The following is a 25,287-nucleotide window of genomic DNA, read 5'->3' as shown; positions in this document are numbered from 1 at the left end:
CCTAATTGTTTTAGTGAAGGGAAATGGTGCCAATAATAATTAAATTAAAATTGGAGTGTCCAACAAAATAAGGGTTGGGTTTCATATTACATCACTGGACTGTTGAAATAATTTACACATGATGATCTCTACTGAGTTTGAATCAGTAAAAAGTTCATTTGGGCCTCATTCTTCACCAATACTTTCCTTGTGTATAACATTTATTATAAACATTTTAAATTATATTGATTTTATGGAAATAAACATGTTTTCATTACCCACCTTATCTTGCAGTTTCTGCTTGTGGTAGGCAGAATAATGGCCCCCAGAAATATTCATGCCTAATCCCCAGAGCTTGTGAAGACACAGCAGAGGTACTTGGCAAATGTGATTGAGAGTAAAGACCTTGAGATAGGGAGATTATCCTGGATTATCTAGGTGGATCCAATTTAATCACAAGTGTCCTTAAAAATGGAGAATGTTTAAGAGAGAGATGACAATGGAAGAAGGTCAGAGAGATTTGTCATTGCTGGTTTTGAAGATGGGGAAAGGAGACATCAGCCATGAGGTAGATTCTAAAAACAAAAAAACAAGAAAACATGCTCCTATAGAACCGCCAGAAAGGAATGGCAACCTTGCTGACAGCTTGATTGTAGCCTGGTGAGATGCATACCGGACTTCTGACTTACAGAACTGTAAGGTAATAAATTTGTTGTTTTAAGCCACTAAGCTTGTGATAATTTCTCATGGTAGCAATGGAAAATTAGTACACTACTCATTGTGTATGCTGTAAAAATGAATACACATTCCTTTAAATTTGAATTTCACAAGATCACTGAGATTGGAGATCATCTAAATTGTTGCCAAAAAGGAGTGAGCAAAGATGATGAATTATTAAAAATGATTACTTGCTGTGAAAATATACGTGTCAAAAATTCTTGACTCTTAAGATGTGACTGTTCATTTTTATAATAATTAATGTCTGAACTATTCTTGCCCAACATGCTCCTTACAGCACAATATCACCAATGCTGTTGACAAGTACTTTAATTCCCTTTAAAAGAAACTGCATTAAATTATACTCACAAAACCTAAGTAGTGTGCTTCAGACTGAGTTTCAATATTGAATGGGTGTGTGACTGGATAAGTCTTGGCCTTTAGTTTTAATTTGAATTTATAAAATTAGGGCCTTAAGCTGGATTTCTGGTAGCAATATTCTGTTGTAAAATCACCAAAGTTTTCCAAGTCAGAACTGAACTGAAACAAAATATTCAAATAAACTGCTTGGTGCGGCACCTGTGAAGCAGCAACTGTGGTTTACACTGAACAGGGGGACCCCTGGTGCTTGAAGACCTTTTTAGGGTAGAACCCCTTTGCAAAGAGACTCATACTGTTGAGAAGGAAAGTAGTCCTATACTCAGAAAATACTTTAATGGAAGCCAGCATCTATGAATTGTTGAAAGTAATTACATGTGTCTGCTGCTTGCCAAATAGATTATACTTCTTACAGGAAGACCACCCACATTAAATAAAATATTCACATTGCTTTGTTATCTCACTTCCCAGGTGACTTAAATAACTTGAGTTTCTAAGACGCTACCTTTTTAATGTGGTTTCCTCCTCTTTGAATCATCCAAGATATGATCACTTAATCTCTAGAAAAAAAATGCTGCATAGTTTAATAATCAAGCCATCGAGCTTTTCTAGGAAACCACTATATATAGATTTAAAAGTTCTAATCTTGATCTGTTCAATTTAATAGATCAAGAAATGGAAAATACTGTACAAATAGTTTTTATATACATGCTAGCTTCAGAAGTTTGGAAATTAGTCTGGGAAGAAGTCAAGTGGTATGGGAAAAAAGACATACAGGTTTTATCTTTGCAGTCTGAGTTATGTGTTTTCTTGTCAATGTGCATCCCTGGCAGTGCTAATTTCTCTTGTGTTGGGGCACAAGTTACTCTGGGGACAAGAGAAAGCCAGATAGAGCAGACGATTTTTCATGTGGAAAGGAGGAGGAGGTTAGGCAGAAGAAAAAAAGCATTGTTGAGAAGGCAAATTTATATTGTCATAAGCAGCTTCTGTAAGGTGGAAATAAATATATTTCTGAATTGCCTGAGGTCAGCCCTACAGTGCCTCAGAATAAGTGCTACGTGTACAGTTGGAAGGTTTTCCTAAGAAATAAGGTCAGAATAAATAGTTATCAGTGAACTAGACCTAGATTTACAATAAGCAGTGGTGAATAATTTGCGAATATTAGGAAATATGTAGGCAGCAAAAAGCTTTGGTGCTAGCCAAGTAGCTTCTAAGAAAGCCTAAATAAGATCTAGCATACTGTTCCAGCCAAACATTTCCTTCAGGAGAGGAACTTTTTGTGCTTTAGCGGTAGTAATCATTTTACCCACCAGGTAATTACCCACAAAGCAACCAGGGACTTACAGGCAGTGATAGATTTAATGCCTACTATGTGCCAAGCTCTTTATTACCTCATTTAATTTGCACATCATTTTTTACAGTAGATATTATCCTTATTTTATAGACCAATAAAAAAATTTTTAAAGCGAAATCAGAGAAATTAACTCTTCTAAATTATTCTATATCCTTATGCAAACAGAATCTGGTGCCAAAGATAATTTCTGATATTATTATCAGATTTTGTTAATAATTGCTGTCAACTCAAAGAAATGTGTAAGGGTTGAGGTAAGTGTTTTGAGACTGACTCAGTTATCCTACCAAGCTATATTTAGATGCTGCCATATACTTTTTGGTACTGTAAGAATTCTAGGAGAAACCTTAGGAGGAAAGGAACCTCCTCCAAAGGACTCACTTGGCAAATTTAACCCTATATAGCGATAAGGAATACTCTACCCTTGTTGTATTTTGAACTTGATATAAACCAAGGCTAAAGTGAGTTAATTGATTGATTTAATCCTTTATGTCACAAGTGCCAGCTCTTAGTTTTCTCTTTGGCTTTTTCTAACCTCTTTCCAAAGTTCAACTTTCTTTTGGCCCTCCTGTATCTTAGCTCCCTACACACTTTCTTGTTTTTGAAGGACCTTGCTCTTCTTTAGTTATCAACTAATCCCTGCAGAGTAGGTAGTTGATTAAATCTCATGGGTGTATATTTGTTCCTTCCTTCATACTTTCCTTCCTTCAACCTATCCACCATCCTACATTTTTTGAAGATTTAGTGTTGATGTAGTGAATACTTGTGAAAGCCTTTAAGTGCTAAGTGATGGAATTTAGGCATAGAGACTAGTTAGATTCGTTGGTATAGGAGTCATTTCAGGTTGCAGGGATGGGAGTTTGTCCAGTACCATGTAGGCTCCGCCCCACTTGAAATCCATCTTGAATGTTTGCCTTGTGAACACAGTGCATTACTTTTTTGTAGACGCATCTGCTATTTGGATACTAATGGCTTTTACCTGGCTGTAATGACTATTGGGTTTGCTTTGATGGCCAAGACTTACGGAGGAAATATGCTTCACTGGACATTGGCATCAGCACCTTGAGCACCTCCAGTCAATGTCCATAATGTTTCTTCAGCTGTTAGCCTCCCTCCCCAGAGACAATAGGAAGAAGTGCTTTTAAAATAGAGGAATAGTTCTCCATTATAATTTTGTTCCAGGAGAAATCTATATTTTGTAGTTCTCTCTACTTTTGTCCATTGCTAGAATTATTGCAAGCCAAAGTATTTCTTCTCATACATAGTAAAAGGAACTTTTCCTTTTTTAATCTCAAGTATTTTTAGTTACTGATCTGAATCAGAGTTATATGAAAGAGTGCCATGGAACTTGTCTTCTTGTCCCATAAAAATCAAAAGTTCTGTTTATTTTTATTAATACCATTTATCAGATACAGTACCTGCTATGTATCAGACACTAATATTAGATGGTCTGCATGTATTAGAGAAACAGTATAGCATAATGTTTAAGAACAAGTTCTATGGACTGGTGAGTTCAAATCTTGGCCCCAAAATTTACTAGCAGTGTGACCTTTACATAAGTTACCTGACCTCTCTATGCCTCAATAATAGGCCTCTGGTAGATTAAATGAGTTCATCCATGGAAAGTGCTTTGAGCGGCCTCTAATAACTGGTAATAGCTCAATAAATGTTCTAATTCAATACGGTATTCTTATACAGAGCAGTTGTCATCTCCAGTTGGTCTTTTCCACAAGACTAAATTCCCTAAGGACGGGGTCCATGTTTAGTTTGTTCAATACTGTATCCACAGTCTTAACACATGAATGTATGGAGACTGGAAAGATATAAAAAGTAATACCCCACAAAAAGTTTGGAGGTCCCCTTTGTAAGGTAACAACGCATGTATGTATGTGTGTGTGCATGTATTATAGATCAAGTTTTTCCTTCTTGGTGTTTTTGGATGCTAATTGCTGCTACTATGGGTAAAGCCAATAGAAGTGAGCCCATGTTTGGAAAGTTTCTGTAGAAGAGGGTGGAGCTGCTGGTGTCTAGAGCACTCAGGGGATGCTATTTCTTTGACGATAACATCTTAGGCTTTGGGCCTTGCTGCTGTCTTGGTTACCAGGTGGTGAGCATATCTATCTCAGAATGAGCTGAGAAGGCAGTTACTTGTGTAGCATAAGGTGAGTAATTTTTCCTTTGTCTCTAATGGGGAAGCAAAACACTTTGAACATTATCATTTAGTTTTCAGTATGAATAATTTCATGATTTTTTTCCCCAAAGAACAGGTTTAAATTTTTTATTGCATATATTTAAGGTGTACAGTGTGTGTTTTGATACACATTGTGATTAACCATAATCAAGCTATTTAACATATCCATCATCTCACATAGTTACCATTTTTGTGTGTGTGTGAAGATCTAATCTGTTAGCAAATTTCAAATATACAGTACATTATTATGAACTATGATCATCATGCTGTATATTATTAGATCTCCAGTACTTATTCATCTTATGACTTAAAGTTTGTACCCTTTGACCGAAATCCCCCATTTGCCCCAACTCCCAGCTTCTGGCAACGACTGTTTTAGTCTTTATTTCTGTGAGTTGTATGTCTTTAGATTCCACATATAAATGAGATCATGCAATATTTGTCTTTCTGTGCCTGGACTCTTATTAACTTAGCATAATGTCCTCTAAGTTCATTCAAGTTGTCACAAATGGCAGGATTTCCTTCTTTTTAAAGGTTGACTAATATTCCATTATATATATGTATACATACACACACACACACACCCCTCCTATGGTTGTTTATCCGTTTATCTGTCCATAGACACTTAGTTTGTTTCCATATCTTGGCTATTGTGAATAATACTGCAGTCAACATGGGAGTGTAAATGTCTCTTTGACATAATGATTTCATTTCCTTTAGAATATACCAAGAAGTGAATTGTGTGACAGTTCTATTTTTAGTTTTTTGATCAATTTCCATACTGTTTTCCATAAAGGCTGTACCAGTTTACAATCCCACTAACAGCGTACAAGAGTTCCCTTTTCTCTATATCCTCACCGACATGTTATTTCATTTTTTGATAATAGTCCTTTTAACTGATAAAATGGGGATATATCATTGTGGTTTTGGTTTGAATTTCCCTGATTATTAATGATGTTGAGTACCTTTATATAAAACTGTCCGCTATTTGTATCTCTTCTTTGGGAAAATGTCTATTCAGGTCCTTTGCCCATTTTTTTTATTTTTTTATTTTTTTTTATTTCAGCAAATTATGGGTGTACAGATGTTTAGGTTACGTGTGTTGCCCTTGGTTCCCCCTCCCCCCCAAGTCCGTGTTTCAAATATGTCCATCCTTCGGGTAGTGCGCATTGCACTCCTTGTGTATACAAATACCTGTCCCCTCCTCCCTCCTCCCCCCTCCTCCTGCCGCCCTCCCCCTTCCCCAGCATCCAATTTTTTAATCAGGTTATTTGTTTATTTGGTGTTGAGTTATATGAGTTCCTTATGTGTTTTGGATATTAGCCCCCATCAGGTATATGGTTTGCAAATATTTTCTCCCATTCCATAAGTTGTCTTTTCATTTGGTTGTTCCCTTTGTTGCGCAGAAACTTTTTATTTTGATGTAGTCTCACTTGTTTATTTTTGCTTTTGTTGACTGTGCTTTTGGTGTTATCTCCAAAAAGTCATTGCCAAGATCAATGCCAAGGTGCTTTTCTCCCGTGTTTTCTAAGAGCAGGTTTGGTAAGATGAAGGAAATGGCAGGAAATGCTGGGAGGCAGCAGGACCCTTGAACTATCCAAGACTGCTAAAATGGTTTGTACATAAAGTGAGAACTACCTGAGATATTTTAACATATGTCTCAAGTCTATAGGATGGATCTGGATTGCAGATTCTACAATGCTGAAACATCATTCTGTAATTGTGGAGAGAGAAGTCTGACACTTCCCAAAGGTTTAAGTAATATTGTTTGACATAGAATAAAGTGCCATGTATATTGAGCTACTCTAGGAGGATTGTTCACAGTTATTATCTTTTTGGATCAATGACAAAATAAATGCAAGAGGAGGGAGGCCCAGTGTTCTCTGGTCCCTTGAACAGAGGTGAATTTACTATAAAACAACAGCTCTTGAGCCTCAGAGCCTCTCACTTGCATAAGCCCTAGTCATGTATTTACAAGGTCATTGTAAAATTTGCAGAAGACATTTTAAACACAATTGATTAAGACCACTACCTCTTTCCACTTCCACTTCCCTTGATGTCAGGTGATGCTGGAGTGGCCGTGGCATTTTTGTATCCAACTGAAGAGCAGTTGAGTTGGGGATACATTTGGATTAGGGAAATATATTCATATTGTTCACAGTCACTTCTGTATGGAGTTAAATTACTACTAGGTGTCCTGCTGTAGCAATGGCTTCAAGAAATATTCCTACAGACTTCTGTGCCAACTCAGCTGGCATCATGACAGGACATCCACAACAAAGGCAAACTACATAAGCTTTAGGTCCTACAAAAGCTGCATCCACCCTCTCACTGGGCATAGTTCTTGGGTCATCTAGAGTCTGCAAACCTGTGAACAACCCAACTTGGCATCCCGAGTAGGAGAATGGTGGCAGAGGATCCTTTGATCCTTAGATCTCCTGCCCTGCATGGTGCTATCCTGGTCAACACTAATGAAAGAGATCCATTCTGGGAAAACTTTTGGCTTGATCCTACACTGTTATCTGAACTATAATCTAGTTTAGAGCATTTTTACTTACAAGGAAAAAAATGCACCATATATGTTTTTCTACTTGTTGTATATCCTCTCTGCTTTTGTAGCCACGTCTATAGAGTAAAAAGTATGAGTGAGAAGACTTGGCCCTTGGTCTACATGAATTCCTAATTTAACCCTTTCTACAACCATTTATTTAGTTCATTAAAAAGAGTTACTCTTTCAGCCTAGTATATTTGTGTAAAAATATATTTTTACTGGAAACAAAAATATTGTATAAATATAAAAGCTTTCATAATTGCTTAATGTAGAAAATAGAAGTTCTTCATAATAGAATCACTGCTAAGTTTGTTGTAAATTCTTAACCTTTTTTGGCATACTGTGTATGCATATCGTGCTTAACTTATTTTAAAACATTTTATGTGGCTGGTCATGGGTGAATCACTTGAGGTCAGGAGTTTGAGACCAGCCTGTGCAACATTGCAAGACCTTGTCTCTACAAAAAAATTAAAAAATAAGCTGGGCGTGGTGGCATATGCCTGTAGTTCCAGCTACTTGGGAGGCTGAGGCAGGAGGATCACTTGAGCTAAGTTGGAGTGAAGTTCAAAGTTACAGTGAATTATGATTGCACCACTGCCCTCCAGCCTGGGTGACACAGTGAGATCTTGCCTCTAATAAATAAGTGAATAAATGATGAAAAAAATAGTTGCAAAACCATTTTATGACAAAAGTGGGGTCATATGCATATTGCTTTGAAACTTGCTTTTTTCACGTCATAGTATATCTTGGATATCTTTCTGTATTCTTTTTTAAGGGCTTTATAGTATTATTTTTGTCTGGTAATACCATTAAGTAAGTCAATCAATTTTTTATATTTGGGGCTTTTTCCAGTTTTTTCACTACAACAAATGATGCTTATATATATGTGTATATATACCCATATATATAATGAGCATTCTTATTCATATATCTTTGCATATTTTGGGAGTTTTTTTTCCCTGTAATATAAATTTCTAGCCATGGAATTGCAGGATCAAAAGATACATACATTTAAAAATGTTAACAGATGTTTTCAACAGATGTTTACCCTTTATATCATTGTATCAGTTCATAGACTTGCCAATAATGTATGAATGGGCACATTTATCTCCACCCTTGTCAATCCAGTATTATCAATCACTTCAATCTTTGCCAATCTGAAAATGGTAGCTAAGGGTTCCTTTAATTTTTATTTAATAGTGAAATTGAACATCTTTTCATACCTTCATTTATTATTATATTCCTCTGTGACTTGTCTGCTCATGTCCTTTACCTATTTTGGAAAAAAAACAACATTGGATTTGCATATTATTGGGGAACCTGTGGTCTCCCTGTGGCCTTCCAGATCCCCAAGTGTGGCTCCTTGACCCAATCCAAACTTCACAGAACAAATTCTTTTAATAAGTGAAGAGTGAAGTTGTCACTCTTCTCCCTAAGTCAAGGAAAGAGCCTAAGTCTGAAGCAAGGGTCCCTTGGCCAGACTTCCAAATGCTCTTGTTCTACCAGAGAGTGCATACCACGAATAGTTTATTTTTATTTTTCATGGTTTTACTGCTCAATATCAACCTCTACACTTAACATTTATATTTAGAAAAGTTAGACATTTTAATTTTTTAGGAAATTAGTGTTTTTGAAATACTTCTAGATTTAGTACCTAGGTCAAATTGTGTTGGATATTTTCCATGGAAATTGTATTTTCTTATTTTGTATGGGTTAGATCTTGTTCATAATTCTAATACATATTAAGTACAATGAAAATATATTTTAAATATCCTTAAATTAAGACTTGCTATAAACAATGGGATTGTCAGAGAAGGGAAACCTCTGGATCAGAACTTGCAGATAGCCCACTGGCTATATCTTCTCCACAGAAATGTCCCTCATAGCTTAAGTAACTTTTTGAACTAGTTGCTAAGGCTTGAAAATGGAGTTTATCTTGAAAAATGGAATTTCTGACAATAATGGAGTATATACATGTTAGTAATGAACTGTAACTACATTGTGGCTTTTATTTTTAGACTAAGTGGTTTCCAGTTTGCCACAGTTCTTGCCATTCTTTAATGTTTTATGCGTAGCTTACTTCACCCATGTACACTGTGTACATTGCCCTTCTTTATTTGTAGGCAAATAAAAAATATAAAAAGGCATGTATGTAACGAATTCCTTAATTTTTTTCATTAAATCAAGACATCAAAAGCTTCTTTGCTTTATTGTTTATTTTTCTGGTGCATTCATCTCCTTAAGAGGTGGTAAGAAATACAGAGACATTAGAAGCAGTAAACATCCCAGAGATACTTTCATCTTTAGAACTTTTCCCAACAAACCACTCCACTGGCTGGTGAAAAAGATGTCTGGAAAGGTTTATATTTCCTGGAGTTCCACTATCTTACGCTGCAATTTCTTTAGGTCTTTCTGTACTTTATATTTCTCTAAATCCATCTTTGTTTTCTGTATTTGTTGGAGGGAGCTGAGAGAGTCATGAACCGATTTAAATCCTGGAAGAGGGTAAGAGAATAGGTATACTTAATGCATTGGTACTTTTTTTTTTTTTTTTTTCAAAAGTTGCTAATCAGCAGTCCTGCCATAATTCATCATCATTTAATTCAAAGCACATTAAATTCCATTAAGACCAATCTAAAAATGTGTATAATCCATTTCTTGTGTCATGAAGATGCGTTAGCAATAGTGTTTCAACTTGTATCTGCTTTCATTGTGAAATTTTAATTATTTTCCTTCCCCTTCCCCAAATATATTGAACAATGAAATGATTCTATATTTCAAGACAGAAATTTAAAATATTTTCTTCTTTTTGTAAGCTTTGACAAGAGATTTGTGTGATCTCTCTTTTTTTATTATTCTTGTTACGAAATTGAAGGTAAAGATAACAGATGAGAGTTTAACACATTGACTGCCCTGTGAGTTGTATTTAACTCAGACTAGTTTTGAGCCTGGGGCCTCGTGAAGCAAAACCTTGCAGTTGGTTCGTGAAAATCTTACTTGTTGATGTTCTTATTGTTACAATTAATATTGACAATTTAATTCTAAAAATGTGGATTGTGTTGCATATAACTAAACACAGAAAACAATACAAAATAACAAATTAGAAAGGATCGTTTGTTTTAATAAAACAGAATGGCTCCAGGGAAAATTTTTTTTTCTATTGTGGCAGTCAGTGTGTTAAAACTTCTCTGAAAGTAACTATTCAAGGGACCTAAGGAGCGGCCACCTGCTCCCCTCCTCCCTCCCAGCACTTTGTATTTCTCTTATGCACATCTAGTCACTCATGACCAGAGACCTACCAGACCTCAAGCTTCTTAGGCTACAGCCCATTTCTTATTTACTGGGACCTTTCATGTAGTTGTTTCTCAACACGTTTTTACTAAAGGCATAAAGGAGCAAATCATTAATTTGAAGTCTCCTTTTGCTAGTACTCTCCCTTAGTAAAATGCAGAAACATGTAGATTGTAAAGTGTTCTTCAGCTCATCCTGAGGATGTACTAATGGAATAAGTGAAATTGAACCTCTGATAGTTAAGCAGAAAGCAGGGCCTTTAAAAGAAAGGCCAGTTAAGTTTGGGACATGATTCCTGGTCAGATAATTCATTATTTGATTTGGTGGTGGAAGATGGAAGGGGGAGTGGCTGTCGTGAAGGTTAGATTTCTAGGCAGCAAATTCCACCTGTATGCCAAAAACATCTGGTGGAATGAGACCACGATGTCCTCCCAAGGCATCTTCAAGGTATCTACATATAGGACCAAAATTTGGTAGAATTTACACAAGAATTTTTGTGAGATCTGGAGGATGGAAAATGAGTTGGGGCTTTCTCTAATAAATAAACCCTTCTGATTCCTGGTGATTCCCTCAGAATTATGACTCGAGGCAGATGGCTGCTCCACAGAACCTATCTCATGTCCTTCCCTTTGACAAGTTAGATGAGGCTTTCAAATTAATCCTCTTTGAAGTTAGCTCAGCTTGGCACTGCTGCCATTAGCCTCTTAAGAAGAAAAGCAGCCATTACACTGGACTCTGCTAATTCATCTCTCTTTCTCACTTCTAAAGGTCAGGTCTCCAGTCTGACATCTGTCCAGGCTCATTACCTGCAGTTCAATGAGGGGTCATGTGTTTTAGGCTCCTAATTTTATAATATACCTATACATCAGGTCTTCGTGATCTCCAAGGACTTGCCAAGTCTAACAATTCTATGACTGTGTGATCTTAGTAAAAAATCTCACAGCAATGACAGGCTTGTGACATTGGCAAGTGTGAATGAAGAAAATTAACTTATTTACATGCCTTCCAGTGGTATAATGACATTCTGTGGAATATTTAGAAAAGCCAGATTAAATACATAAGGATGTCACTAGTGACAAGATTGGTCCCTGGTTATTAGCTCAAAGTAGAAAACTCTGAGGGATTAGGCAGGCAAGGACAGATGTTCTTAATAAAAGGTTATCTTCTCACCTGACTGATATTCATTCTGCATTTTCTCTAATTCACCCCAGATGTGCTTCTCCATTTGGTTCATCTTTTTGGATAATTTATTTTCTATATGCTTTACTTTGCTTAGTTGCGCTTCTTGTTTCTCTGTGTTAATGAAATTCTCTAATTTGCTTGAAAGTTGTAGCCATTTTTCTTCCATTTTGTTTTCAGACTTTTCCTATAAAAGAGATCATGTGATAAAACTGCAGGAAAGAAAACTTATGTAGATTGATATTTCAGCTTAGAGAAAATGTTTTTAACATTCATTTTTCCATGCTAAGCATGCAAATTCAAACCAAGGTCCCTTGTATCTAAAACTGTGTTGATAAGTGTAAGAATTCATCCCTTTGTTTGAACTTGTGCATTTGTGGTTTCTGGAATTCTACATGTTAGGGAAGAAAAGAGAAGGGCTGTAGCCTTGCTGAAATGCCTTGAGGATTTGGAATTTTAGTCTAGTGTTTAAAGAAGTGCAGCAAAGGAACACATTTTAGATACCACTTTCCCTGAGCTCCTTGGACATACTCTCTTGAGCTTCCGATCTCCATGTGGACAGATTTCAGCTAGAATAGTGACTCGCCACTCCAATTGTTTATTAGAATCACCTGGATCATACCCCGCCCCCAGAAATTGATTTAATTGGTCTGTGATGGAACTCAGGAATTGATAGGGTTTAAAAGCTCTCCAGGTGATTCTAATGTGCAGCCGGGGTGGGGACTGCAGAGACAGACTTAAGTTAACTAGCTCCTTCTCTCCTCACTTCTCCACAGGGAATTTGGGAGCAGGAACTGGGCATGACTGGCATGGCCTCTTTGGTTCTCCTCTCGTTGGCCCTGCCTACCTCAGGAATGGTAGATTCCCAACTCTCTCTTCCTTGTGGTGGGAGGCTTAATGCCTGCATGGTGACCCCATGGTCACCTGGTGCTGCCTATGGGGTAGAGGAATCTGCCTAATTCAGGGGTGAAGAACTAGCAGGCCCACATGGCAGCTGCAGATCTCACTGTACATACTTTGATGGCCGTATCAGTGATAAAGCTGTTGGACTCCTTTCTCACTCCATCAGTTGTTTGCAAACTTAGGTAGGGGCATTATTTACTGAGCTGCCTCTGCCTGAAGCTCCTCCACGTAAGTTCTCAAAACCTCTTATTTGAATCATCTGCGGAACTGGCAGCTACTAACCACGGTGATGGCCCTGCACTACCCTCCCCATTGGCTTGGATGTGGCGGTTGCAGTGCGAGAGGAGAGCCCTAAAGTAAGTATATTTCTCATATATCATGGTAGCCTCACCCCAAAGCTTGGGGCTATATTTACATGTCTGACCTGAAAAATGAGTTTGGAAACCTTTGACCTAAGCAGAAGTGTTCAAGCTTTCTTGTATCTGCACATCACCCTGGGAGCTTGTCCATAACCACTGATTCCCAGTGCAGGCCCCCAGAGAGTCAGACTCCCCAGATCTGGGGTGGGAATCCATACTTTAAAAAAAATCTCTCCAGATTATTATGGCACAGGTAAGAACATACTGTGAGAAATGTAGGTTCACAGAGGTAGGGAGTAGCAAAGAAGCCCAGAAGACAGGTCTCTGGACTCCTATTGTTGTGCTTTAAAAAAAAAAAGTTACCGACGCAGTGAAGATTACTGTAATGTTGGAAGTGCTACCTTCCAGACCTTTACTCGTTGCAAACATCCAGGCAATGAGCATGCAGCTGGTTACTTCACGAATTAACAGAGCTCCTTACCAGTTTCTCCTGCAGGGCCTTCAGACATTCATTTATGTGGCTCAGGTGATCTTTTCTATGTTTGATGAACTGGTTTTCTGTCCATTTTTGATTATTCTCAACTTCTTCATACAGATTACTTGAAAGTGAATTAAATCTAAGGGAAAAATGTTTTTTTCTCTTTTAATAAGTGAATTTAAACATAAAACAAAACTTCAGTGTTGAAAAAGTCTGCAGTGTTTTGAGATGAGACTCAGTGTGTCTACTCAAGTACTTATGAGGTGATGTGGGGTGGGGGAGTCAAGGTAAGTACACTCTGTGTCCCTCCCCCGAGCTTTAGTTCATTCAATCCAGCTACTGTCGACACCCCTCTGCATGCCCTAAAATACATACACAGAGTGACAGGAGCACCACCAGCTCAGTGCTAACCACAGCCATGCAGAAATGCATTGTTATCCATACAGAATAACTCTCAGGGCCCAGAGCTCATTGTTTGTGTGTGGAGGAAATACTTTGTTAAGTCCACTTGGGCTGAGGGGTATTACTTTATGGTAGGGGTCAGCAAACTTTTTCTGTAAAGGGCCAGATAGTAAATATTTTAGGCATTGTAGGCCATGTGGTCTCTGTTGCAAACCACTCAACAGAGCCATGGCAGTGAAAAGGCAGCCACAGATAATACGTAAGCAAATGAGTATGACTATATTCTCATCAAATTTTATGTACACTGAAATTTAAATTTCATGTTTAATAATATTCGCTTGTCATGAAATATAATTTTTTAATTATTAGAAAGTGTAAAAACCATTCTTAGCTGTGGGCAGATATGGCTGGGGAGGGGCAGGTTGTTGAACCCTGCTCTATAAGCACCACTGTGAGGCTGGGAGAGGAGCTGGGCAGAGATGACCCGCATTGTCTAGCAAAGGAGAGAAAAGGCAGAGGCAGGAGGATGCAGGCGGGAGAGCCCCAAAAGAACTTTGGGAACACAGTGCCCAAGGGGGACTTTAGACTGCCTTTGTCTTGGGTGAAATCTTCAATAAATTCCCATTGCCACCAATGGATCTATATAAGTGGATTTTTTTTTTTTTTTTGGTGGGGCGATGCTTAAAGAGACACTGAATTATTCATGTGGGGCAAAAACAGAAGTAATTAGAGCTGCAGGAAGGGACCTATGAGACCCATCAAGATGACACACCATAGGAGTAGTATAATAGAGAATGGAGGATTTTTAAAAAATGGGAGTGGAAGATATTAAAGAGATTAAAAGGAATGGAATCATGTACCATCAATTTTAAAAGTCGCTGTGGAGTGGCTGAGGGTTTGAATCCACATGGGGAGGGGAGTCCACATCTGAATTGATTGAGAGAAATGGGGTTAAGATCCACCCTGCAGAGCTGGGTACATTTTGAGCACTTAGTAAATGGTAGGCCTTTATAAATGACAATTACTATATTTATTATTTCTGTCTACTGATACATCTCATTTAACATTGTCTTAACTTTTCCTGTGTTTAGCTTTTCACTTATTTATGTTTTCTCTCCAACTGTATGTGGTGAGGATTGTATCTTTGGCTATTCCAAAACACATTTTACATACTATAGGCGCTCAAAAATCATTCATTCATTCATTGGTTTCTACTTGTGTTTGAATGTGCTGGGTGCTAAGGATACAAAGATGGATGAGACATATCCCTGCCTTGGATAGTTTTTAACTTTCAACTATGGTAGCGTTTTGAAAGTTGGACGATAAGATTTGGGTCTATGCATTTGCTTCACTGACCAGATATTTTTTCTTTTCTTATAAATCACTGCCTACTAAACAAGCATCAGCAATAAGAGCTATCTAGGGAGTGACTGGCAGGTGCTGCTCCTGCCAAGCCCTTGTTAAAAGACAACTTTATTTCCTGATGGCCACGACTCTTGCCATGTAAGCACTAAGTTGTTGGCTTTGGACATTACTTATCTGAACATCTGACTGAGACCCTTCTGGAAGGAGGGGGCAGAGTGGAGGGGTTCCACATGCTTCTCTTTATCAGGTCTAGTGATCAGTGTCCAAATCCCAGGAATTTATTAGAAAACCCCCAGACAATATTGTGGCTTTTAAGTTCAATATAAAATGTAAGTTTTGTTTTCACCATTAAAGTTGATTTTGTTAAAATTTCTAAATGGGAAAGTTGTTTAATTAAACTTAACCTTTAATGTTATTAAAATGCTTTTATTTAAAAGTTAATCCCTTTGTTCAGAGATAGTTCTTTAAAAAAAAGAAAAGCAAATTATATACCCTATCTTAATTTTAAATTTAAATATACATCAAAATCCTAAAGTTAGCATCAATTTATATACTTTTTTTTAAGTTTTGGAACTATTTATTCCTATTTTTGTTCAAAGTTAGCCTTGCTAAAAGCTAAAATCTAATAAACCAGATTAAAACAAAGTGCTCTGATTGAAAACAAAAAGAAAGTCCTATCAGCCTTACTTTCTCTTTTAGCAAAATATATTTCAATACGTATCTCAGTCAAAGGATTAATATCTCTAATGTGAAAGAATCCTATAAATTGATAAAGACTAAAATCTCAATATAAAATTCGATAAATGGTCAGAATGGCCAATTCACAGAAAATTCAAATGAAGGGCATACAAATTAAAACAGATGCTTTCTCTGTCCTTTGATTGGCAAATATTAAAGAGCATATTCAATGTTGGTAAGAATGTAGAGAAGGCCTTCTCATACATTGCTGGTGGTAATGTAAATTGCTACAACATTTTGAGAAAGAATTTTTTACTTTTTTTGAGATAGAGTCTTGCTCTGTCCCCTGGGCTAGAGTGCAGTGGTGTCATCATAGCTCACTGCAACGTGAAACTCCTGGTCTCAATCAATCCTCCTGCCTCAGCCTCCCAAGTAGCTAGGACTAGAAGCATGTGCCACCACACTAGGCTAATTTTTCTCTTTTTTGGATTATAGAAATGAGGTCTCACTCTTGCTCAGGCTAGTCTTGAACTCCTGATCTCAAGCACTCCTCCTGCCTTGGCCTCCCAGAGTGCTAGGATTACAGGCATGAGCCATCATGCCAGGCCAAAATTTTTAAAATTATTAAGTATATATACTCTTTGATCTAGAAAGTTTGCCTATAGAAATAAAAGTACCAGTATAAGGGTATCTAAGGATATACACATAATACTATTTTTTGTTTTTATGATGACCATAAACTAGAAATAATATATTCAGTAATAAGATAAATAGTTGAATTAATTATAGTACATATATAAGCTAAAATATCATGCAATTATGATATTAGTATATTCTGCAGAGAGATCCAGGATATACTGGGAAAAAGCAATTTATTGAGTAATGTGTATGGGAATTATTTTAATAACCGATGCTTTATATATATATATATATATATATATACACACACACACAATGTACACATACCCTTTTTCTGTTGTATATTAACAAGGAGGAAAGTATGGAAAAATAGATATATCCTTGGTGTTAGCATTGGTTATATTAGGAAGCTGAGATGGTGACCTCTTTTTTCATTTTTGTTTTATTTTGTTCATTATCATAAATGCATATTAGTTTTTAATAAAAACTGGAGAAAATTTAAATAAAAAAGAATCAATTGTATAACTAAATGAATTATTAGAGCTCATTAAATATTTGCATGAGGAAAATATGATTTATAGATTTACTGCTACTTCCTGTAATACTACTGAAATTTTAAGACTTCATTACTTAAGTGAGAAAAAGATTCAAGTTCACATTATCATAAAAGTGTCCGGGTTCAGATTTAACTATTTAGATGCCTGGCTTTAAGCTGATTTCCTACAATACCAAAGACAGAAAAAAATAAGCATTATCATTAATGAAGCAGTCAGCCCTAGATCTCAAATATTTTTTTTCCTCTTTTCCATTTGCTAATATATTTTATCCCTTTAAGTTAGTCTTCCATTCCAGATTATAAATTGCATCTCTTCCCTATAAAATCAATTCTTAATCTGTATATTCAGAAACAGATTTCTTTTCTACTTTCCCTTTGAATACTTTTGTCTTAATTCCAAACTAAAAGTATTAGATTAAGCATCACACAGCTATTTATTGAGCACCCTAACTGTGTTAGAATTTAAGAACCTAGAAATGCTTTCTTAGAATGAGAAGAAAGTAGGTATTTTCTGTTTACTCAATCCATCTACTTCTCCAAATTTTCATGATGACTATTGTTTTTTTAATCAATTTCTAAGACACACATATTTCCCATTTTAACATCTCCAAAATCAGACGGTGTCTGAAAATGAGGGTATGCCATGGTTTAATTGTTAGCTTCATGTCTCAAAGGTACAAAAATAGTGTGTCTTATAGTCAAAGGCATTAGATTTAATAAAACACAGTAGAGACAGAAAAATGGAGAAACCAGAGTATTACTAACAGAGTATTGATTTGACCAAGATATTAAACCCAAGTAGTATGAGACACAGAAGAAAAAGAACAAGGATACAAGGGACAGTAAGGTAGTATCCAAGTGACTATAATTTTGCCTTTGTTCTTTGCCTGCACCCAGGACCCTGGGACATGGTTGTCATTTAAATAAGAAAGAGACATTTGAGAATAAGGAGGCCAGAAATTTGAATGTTTGTGGAGCCCTGTCTCCTTTACTGCTTTCTCTATTGATTAGGGGGAAAATTCAGTTTAAGATGGAATAGAGCTCAGTCTTAAAAAGGAATAAATGGAGAATCTTAGAAGAAATCTTAAAGGAAAAGTTTGTAAATCAAAATTGTTTTGAAAAACATTTGATAATCTTGAAAAATCAATTTATATTCAATAGTGCTTTAGATTGAGGCATTTTAATATACAATTGGTGATAAAATTACAGGAAGGGTTAGAATGAGCATGTCAATTCAGTTAAGATACAAAGATAATGACAAATTAATATTCATATTTCTTCTTTTATTATGAATATTGTACAAGTTACTTTAGAATATTCTCTGCATCTGTTGGCTGCTTTATTTCTTGGCCAGATTCAAATTCCTGGGGTAGGTTTTTATATAATGCCAAAGCTTTCATTAGGCAAAACTCTTTGGAATGCATTTAACAGAATTAAAAATCTTCTATTCACTTACTTGAATTCCAAAATGTTCATTTCATGGTGATAATCCCCCTGGACCATCTTTAAATTGGAGGTTTGCTCAGAACTGGCAGTCTCTATCTTTCCTAAGAGCTGCATTACCTAATGAAAGTACAAGAGGGAGCTTTTTTGTGTGTGAACAAAACCACCAGCATTTACATTAATTATACTTTAACCCTAAAGTGAGCCAGCAAACACACTTGAACCTAAAGCACAATTACATTTGAAAATGATTTTTTTTCAAGTGAATATGAATCAGTTACACTGTCTTCAGGGAAAAATAATAGGGGGTGTTCCATTCTGTTGTCTGTAATATTCTTTTTGATCATAGGCTATTTAAGGGTATAACAAAAACATGCTATTGCCAATTGTTTGTTTAATTTGTTCATTTGATTATTTCTTTACTTTCTGTCTCCCTGGTTACAATGTAAGCCACTATATCCTATCACCACTATATCCAGTGCACATTAGATGACAAATGGTAAATGCTCAACAAATACTTATTAATAAATGTTTAAATGCACAATCAGGCTCTGAGGAAAACATATATGACTGGCCAAGTATTATGTGTCAAGGATTTCCAGATTGTATTCTGACATAAGCACAAGTGAATCCCATGTGAAATGACATATAAAAATAGGAAAAAAACAAGTTCCAGTTCTGGAATTTAAGATTAGAATATCTTCCACATTGCCAGAAACACTGAGAAAGTTCCTTTAGGTAAAAGAACTAGATTAATAAATAGATGCAGAATTAAAGCCCATAATCATGCCTAAAGAGAATGAAACTACGTGATTAGCCTTGGTCAAAATAGAATTCAACTCCTAATACAGATGACCATAGGAAGGAGAGTGGTCATTTAATTAAAATCTGAGTTCTCTTAGAAAATAATGATGGAAATAATGTAAGAGTTTGAATGGATAAATGTTGGGTGAACAACCAATAGTACCTGAATGCTATTTACAGGAGACACATTTAAAACAGGGTAAATGCAGAAATGTTATAAATAAAATAATAGGTAAATATATTCCTAGTAAAGGCAAAGAAAAAGAAAGCAGCTAGAGCAGTATTAATGTTACATAAAATGTCATTCAAGGCAAAATATGTTAAAAAAAATTGGGACAAAGATGGTCATCTTTACAGATAAAGAGTAAAATGCACATTGAAAAATAGGGGGCTTTGAACCTTTATTTACTTTGTATATTCAGCTAAGATGCAACAGCTTTTTAGGATAAACTAATAGAGATGATGTATTAGTCATTTTAAATGAATTTTCTTGACTCTTTACTGGACAAATAAGTAAAATATAAATAATATAGGAAGATATGAAAAACAAATTTATTTAAGAAATTTGTATACCAAACTGTGTATCTTGCAAACAGCAAACACTCATTCTTTCCCAGTGCCCACTGAGCATTTCCAACAACTAAGCACATGTGTGACTATAAAGAAAATCTCAAATTATTCTAAAAAGCAAGAAAAGCATACGATATAACTCTTTCACTACACTAAAATTAGAAATTAATAAGAAAAGTATAAAGAAACAAAAATCCAGTTACTTGAATAAAAACAACAACAAAACCCCTGCTCTTTTAATTCTAGTGCTTCGCATGAAAATGTGCCTCTGATATCCTATTGCAAGGAGCATAATTGGCCAAGGGCTTTGACTGCTGTGCTCAAAATCCATCACTGTGTATCCGGACCGTGATTCCCGTGGGCCACTCCCAGACAGTGTCTGAGTTGTATTCCTTCGATGAGTGATTTTGGTTCAGTGACTCAAGGAACTTGATGAAATGATCATAGAATGGCATTGCACTCTAAGGCCTTTTTTCCTCATGTTTTTCACAGAAACCAAACCTGTATCGCAGTCCGAAGATTTTCCCCATCTCATCCAGCTCCCTTTCCATTTTTCCTCCTAAGTTTTTCCCTCAGTAAACCCTTGCACACCTAATTCCTTTATCACATTTGTTTCTCAAAAGATCTAGACTAACACAAGTGTCAAAATCAACTCTACAATTATAATTTACTTAAATAGAAATGATAATGAAAACATTACATGTCAAAAGGACGGAGCCAAATTTATAATCAGAAGTAAATTTGTGGCATTAAATATTTTCATAATTATATAAGAAAGAATGAAGCTATGTAAATGAACCATTCATTCACAAAGTTAAAAAGAGTAACAAACGTAACCAAAGGAAAGCAGGATGTAGAAATTGACACATTGAAGGAGGTAGAATGGCCCTATAAACAGAGCCATGCTGTAATTCCTGGAACCTGTGAATATATTGTGTTACAAGGGATTTCCAGCTATGATTAAGGTTACAGACCTTAAAATAGAGTATTCTGGATAATCCAAGTGAACTTAATTTAATCACGTGAGCCCCTAAAAGCAGAGAACTTTCTCTAGCTGGAGTGGGAGAGCTGCAGCAGAAAATGAAGTCAGAATGGATTGAAGCATGAGATGGATTTGACCTGCTATTGCTGGAGAGAGGCCACGTGGAAAACATGAGAAGGAAGACAGGCAGCCACTGGTTTGAAGACTGGCTCCCAGTTGACAGCCAGCAAGAATCTCAGTCCTACAACTGCAAGAAGCTGAATTTGACCACAAGCTTGAATGAATCTGGAAAAGGATTCATCCCCAAAGGAACACAGCTCTGCAGACACGTCGATTTCTGCCTCGGGAGACCCTGAGCGGAAGGTCCAGTCTCGCCTCCTCCCAACTTTTGACCTGCAGAAACTATGACATAATACACTTGTGTTGTTTTATACCACTATGTTTGCAGGAATTTGTTATGGTAGCAATGGAAAACTAATACACAGACATTTTAAAAATTAATAAGAAAAAAAGTTATGGGATTGATAGGTAAATCTAAGAGCTGGTTCTTTGAAAAGGTAGTAGATAAAATTTTTTCTACTCTGAACATGAAGAAAAGAGAGGAAACATAAACATTAAAATTAGGAATAAAAAAAGTTATGAATATCTATAAGCCAAGTAATATAGCAGAAACATTCTCACCTGAAATTATAGGTGAAATGGAAGCACAATAATTATAGGAGACTTTAATTCACCTCTCTCGATCTAAGAACAGAAACAGCAGACCAAAAAATAAGGATAAGAAGATTTAACCAGTAAGTTATTTCTTATAGATAATAAACTTTGTACTCTAGAAATACAGAATACACATTCTTTTAGAACATGTACAAAAATCGACTACCAAAAAAAAAAGAAAAAATCGACTACCCAGCCATCAAAAAAATACCCCTCAAAATAGTTCAAAAATTGAAACTGGTACACACAAAAAATTTTACTTACAATGAGACAAAACTAAAAATGAATACAGCCATAATAAAATACAAAGTCTTTAACTCAGAGGGGGAAAAAAACCAACTCCTCTTAACTGTTTAAGAGAAAATACAATATGCAATTGCAGAATTTCTAGGAAACAATAATGAGATTACTACATATCAAACCTTAGGGGTAAAAGGAGAAAAGAACAAATGAATGCTCAGGGAAAATTCGCATCCATACATGCTCATATCAGTAAAAAAGAGAATACAAATACATATGCTTTAAAAAGTTAGAAAATGAATGACAAAACACACTGCAGGCAAGGAAAAAAATTAATAAAAATACAAGCTAAAATTGGTGAGCTGGAAAACAGAATAGAAGCAGAACTAAAAATACATAAGAATATTGGCTCATTACAGAACAATTAGTACAACTATTAAGGCACAACTAACTGAATCAAGAAAAAAAGCGAAAAGCACAAATATACAAAATAATAAAATGGTAAGAGGAAATAAAAGCAGAGGGAATTAAAACTATCTTAAAAGTATTTTGCACAACTTTACACAAATTTCAAAATTTGAAGGAAATATGTATTTTTTCCAAGAAAAAGTAATTTACTAAAGCTAACCTCTGAAGATTAGCTTTAGTAATCCTCAGAGGTTAGCTGAATTTTCACATAAAAAGTTGAGCAAATATATCAAAGGGCTCCCTTCTCCACCAAACTGTCAGGCTCAGATGTTTTCAGGGGCAAATCTACCAAATCTCTAAAGAATAGATAATTATAATTTTTAAACTGTTTCAGAGCATAGAAAAAGGAAAATTTTCGAATTATTTTAGGAAGTCAATACAACATTGATTCTAAAATCTGAAAAAAAATTGCACAAAACATAGGTTAATCTTATAAGCATTTATGCAAAATTCTTAAACTATCAGCAAACATAATCCAGCAGCACAAATACATCATAATCAATACAATTTATGTTAGAAAAGCAAGTATGGTTTAATAATAGAAAATGTTATTATATAAATAATTATGCTAGTATAACAGGAGAAAACTCACATGATTCTCTTCATAAATGCTGAAAAGGCATTTGACAAAATTCAATAATTTTTGATTTTAAAATATTCAATAAAATAGGAATAGTTAGGTATTAAACATCCCTAATGGGGATACTTACTTCCCCCATCATAAGGGAAACACTGGGGGCATTTCTGTTAAAGTTAGGAACAAGACTGGGATGCCCACTATTCCCATACTACTATTTAACATTGTCTGGAATAAGTAAAGCAATTAGAAAAGAAAGAGAGATCATGTTTATGAAAATGGTAAAACTATTATATTTAGTGTATCTGGGGACAAAATAAATTACTATGATCAAGAAAAGAATTCACTGGAGTATGAAATTAATACAGCCTTCATAATATACAACTAACAACTAATTAGTAGATATAATGAAGCTCCTGTTATAATAAACGAAGAAGAAAAAAGATTAAAAAATCTTGAAATACATTTAACAGGAAATGATGTCAAATCTACACAAGGAAAATTTGAAAACAAGCCTGAAGGGCATAAAAGTGATCCTGAACAAATGGGAAGCATACTGTGTTCTTGGATAGATCATTCAGCATTATGGCTATGTCAATTCTTAAGTTTGTAAATTTAACATGATTTCAATAAAAATTAAAATAGAGTTGACTTGAGTTATTTTCTGGAACTAAACAGGCTGATTTTAAAATCGTATGCAAAAACAAACTAATTATTACCAGGAAAATAGGAAAAAAAAGTAGTGGAAGGAACTAACTCTACCAGATATTAATAACTAAAACACACCTTATATTAGGAAAACTCCAAATGGATCAAGGATTTAAATGTAAACAATAAAGCCATGACAGTGCTAGAGGAAATATGAGCAATTCTTTTAAGGATTTGTGTAAAGAAGCTCTTTCTGTGACTTAAAATTCCAGAAGCCACAAAAAAAATAAATTCAGCTATAAATAAGTGCATGTCAAAAGTCAAAAGACCAATGACAAGCTGGGAAAATGTACTTGCAGCTCATATCATAGAGAAAGGGCCCATCTCCTTAACATATTAATATGAGCTCCTAGAAATAGAGAAGAAAAAGAAAAATAGCCCAATGGACAAAAGGCATGAATAGAAAGTTCACCAAAAAGGAAATACAAATAGCCCTTAAATATGTGAAAAGATGCTCATCTTCACTTATAATAAGAAAGACTAATTAAAACACAAAGATACTGTCTTTTTCCTATAAGAATGGCAAAATTCAAAAGTTGAACAGCACTGCATTGGTGAGGCCATGGGGATATAGGACATCTGGTTGTTATGCAATAAGGTAATAGCCCTATAAAAAGCAATTTGGCAAGATCTTTCAAAATAACAATCATATGTACCTTTTGATCCAGAAATTCCACTTATGGATATATATGCTACAGATATATCTACACATATACAAAATAACATAAGTGCAAGATTATTCATTGTAGCACTATTTGAAAGAGCAAAGTATTATGAGGGACTGGTTAAGCAAACTGTTACATACAAAGGAACAGTATAGTATGCAGTTTTTAAAAAGAATGAGAAAGCTCTCTATGTATCGATATGGAAAGATCTCCAGGATATAGTTATTTAGTTAAAAAAATGTGTAGCAACATATATGCTGACTTTTGTATAATATGGGGGAAATAAGAATTTGCATTTGCATTTGCTTATGTCTGCATAAAGGCATACTACAAAGATTCACAACAGACCTGTAAAAATGATTACCTGTGAAGGTCATGAAAAGATATATGAATAGTGACAGGTGGAAGTGAAAATTCTCTTGGTATGTTTTCTTATATAGTTTTGATTTTTTAAACCATATATATTAAAAAAAACACTAAGAAAGAAACAGAGAGTCCAATGTCACTTTTGAACTGAGATGCAAAATCAAATACTGAATAGACAATAACTGTATAGCTTTCATTACAGAAATGCAAGAATTGGGAAATCTATTAGCTCATTAGAAGGCCAAAGAAGTAAACAAACAAGCAAATCCTCAAACCAAAGAAAAACCAATATGGTGATTCTAGGAATTTGTTGATGTCTAACAGGCATTTGATAAAATTAAATGTTCAGTCCTAATAAAAACTAAATGGGCATCGATCGCATCAATGGCTACTTCCTCACATGATTAAAAATATTTCAAACCAACATCCAACAGAAAACAACAAAGATTTTCCAAGTATAATCAGGAACCAGATAAGCTGTCTTCTATGACAATTTTATTTAACGGCGTTCTGGAAGTTCTGGTCAAGACCTTAAAAAAAAGTGATGACAGGATATAAAAGTAATATACACAAATCAGAGGCTTTCATATACGCCAACAGCAGTCATACCGAGAACCAAATCAAAGACTCAATTCCCTTCACAATAGCAACAAAGAAAATAAAGTATCTAGGAATATATTTAACTAAGGAGGTAGAAGACCTCTACAGGGAGAACTATGAAACACTGAGGAAG

The 25,287-nt window shown here is 35.4% G+C and overlaps 1 protein-coding gene across 1 annotated transcript in view; it reads right to left on the bottom strand.

Moving 5' to 3' along the window:
• Positions 1-9,361: 9,361 nt before the first annotated feature.
• FAM81B (family with sequence similarity 81, member B) overlaps positions 9,362-25,287 on the bottom strand; it is a 65,657-nt gene continuing 49,731 nt past the window's right edge. The window contains exons 7-10 of the mRNA XM_012644772.1: positions 18,474-18,580; positions 13,381-13,516; positions 11,629-11,824; positions 9,362-9,662 (exon numbers count right to left, since the gene is read on the bottom strand). Coding sequence (XP_012500226.1) covers positions 9,529-9,662; positions 11,629-11,824; positions 13,381-13,516; positions 18,474-18,580 — 573 coding nt within the window. The 3' untranslated portion in view covers positions 9,362-9,528. The remainder of the gene's footprint in view (positions 9,663-11,628; positions 11,825-13,380; positions 13,517-18,473; positions 18,581-25,287) is intronic.

This window comes from Propithecus coquereli, unplaced genomic scaffold (assembly GCF_000956105.1).
Source record: "Propithecus coquereli isolate 6110/MARCELLA unplaced genomic scaffold, Pcoq_1.0 Scaffold22, whole genome shotgun sequence".
NCBI classification, from domain to species: domain Eukaryota; kingdom Metazoa; phylum Chordata; class Mammalia; order Primates; family Indriidae; genus Propithecus; species Propithecus coquereli.
This window is presented reverse-complemented; position numbering and strand designations above follow the sequence as displayed.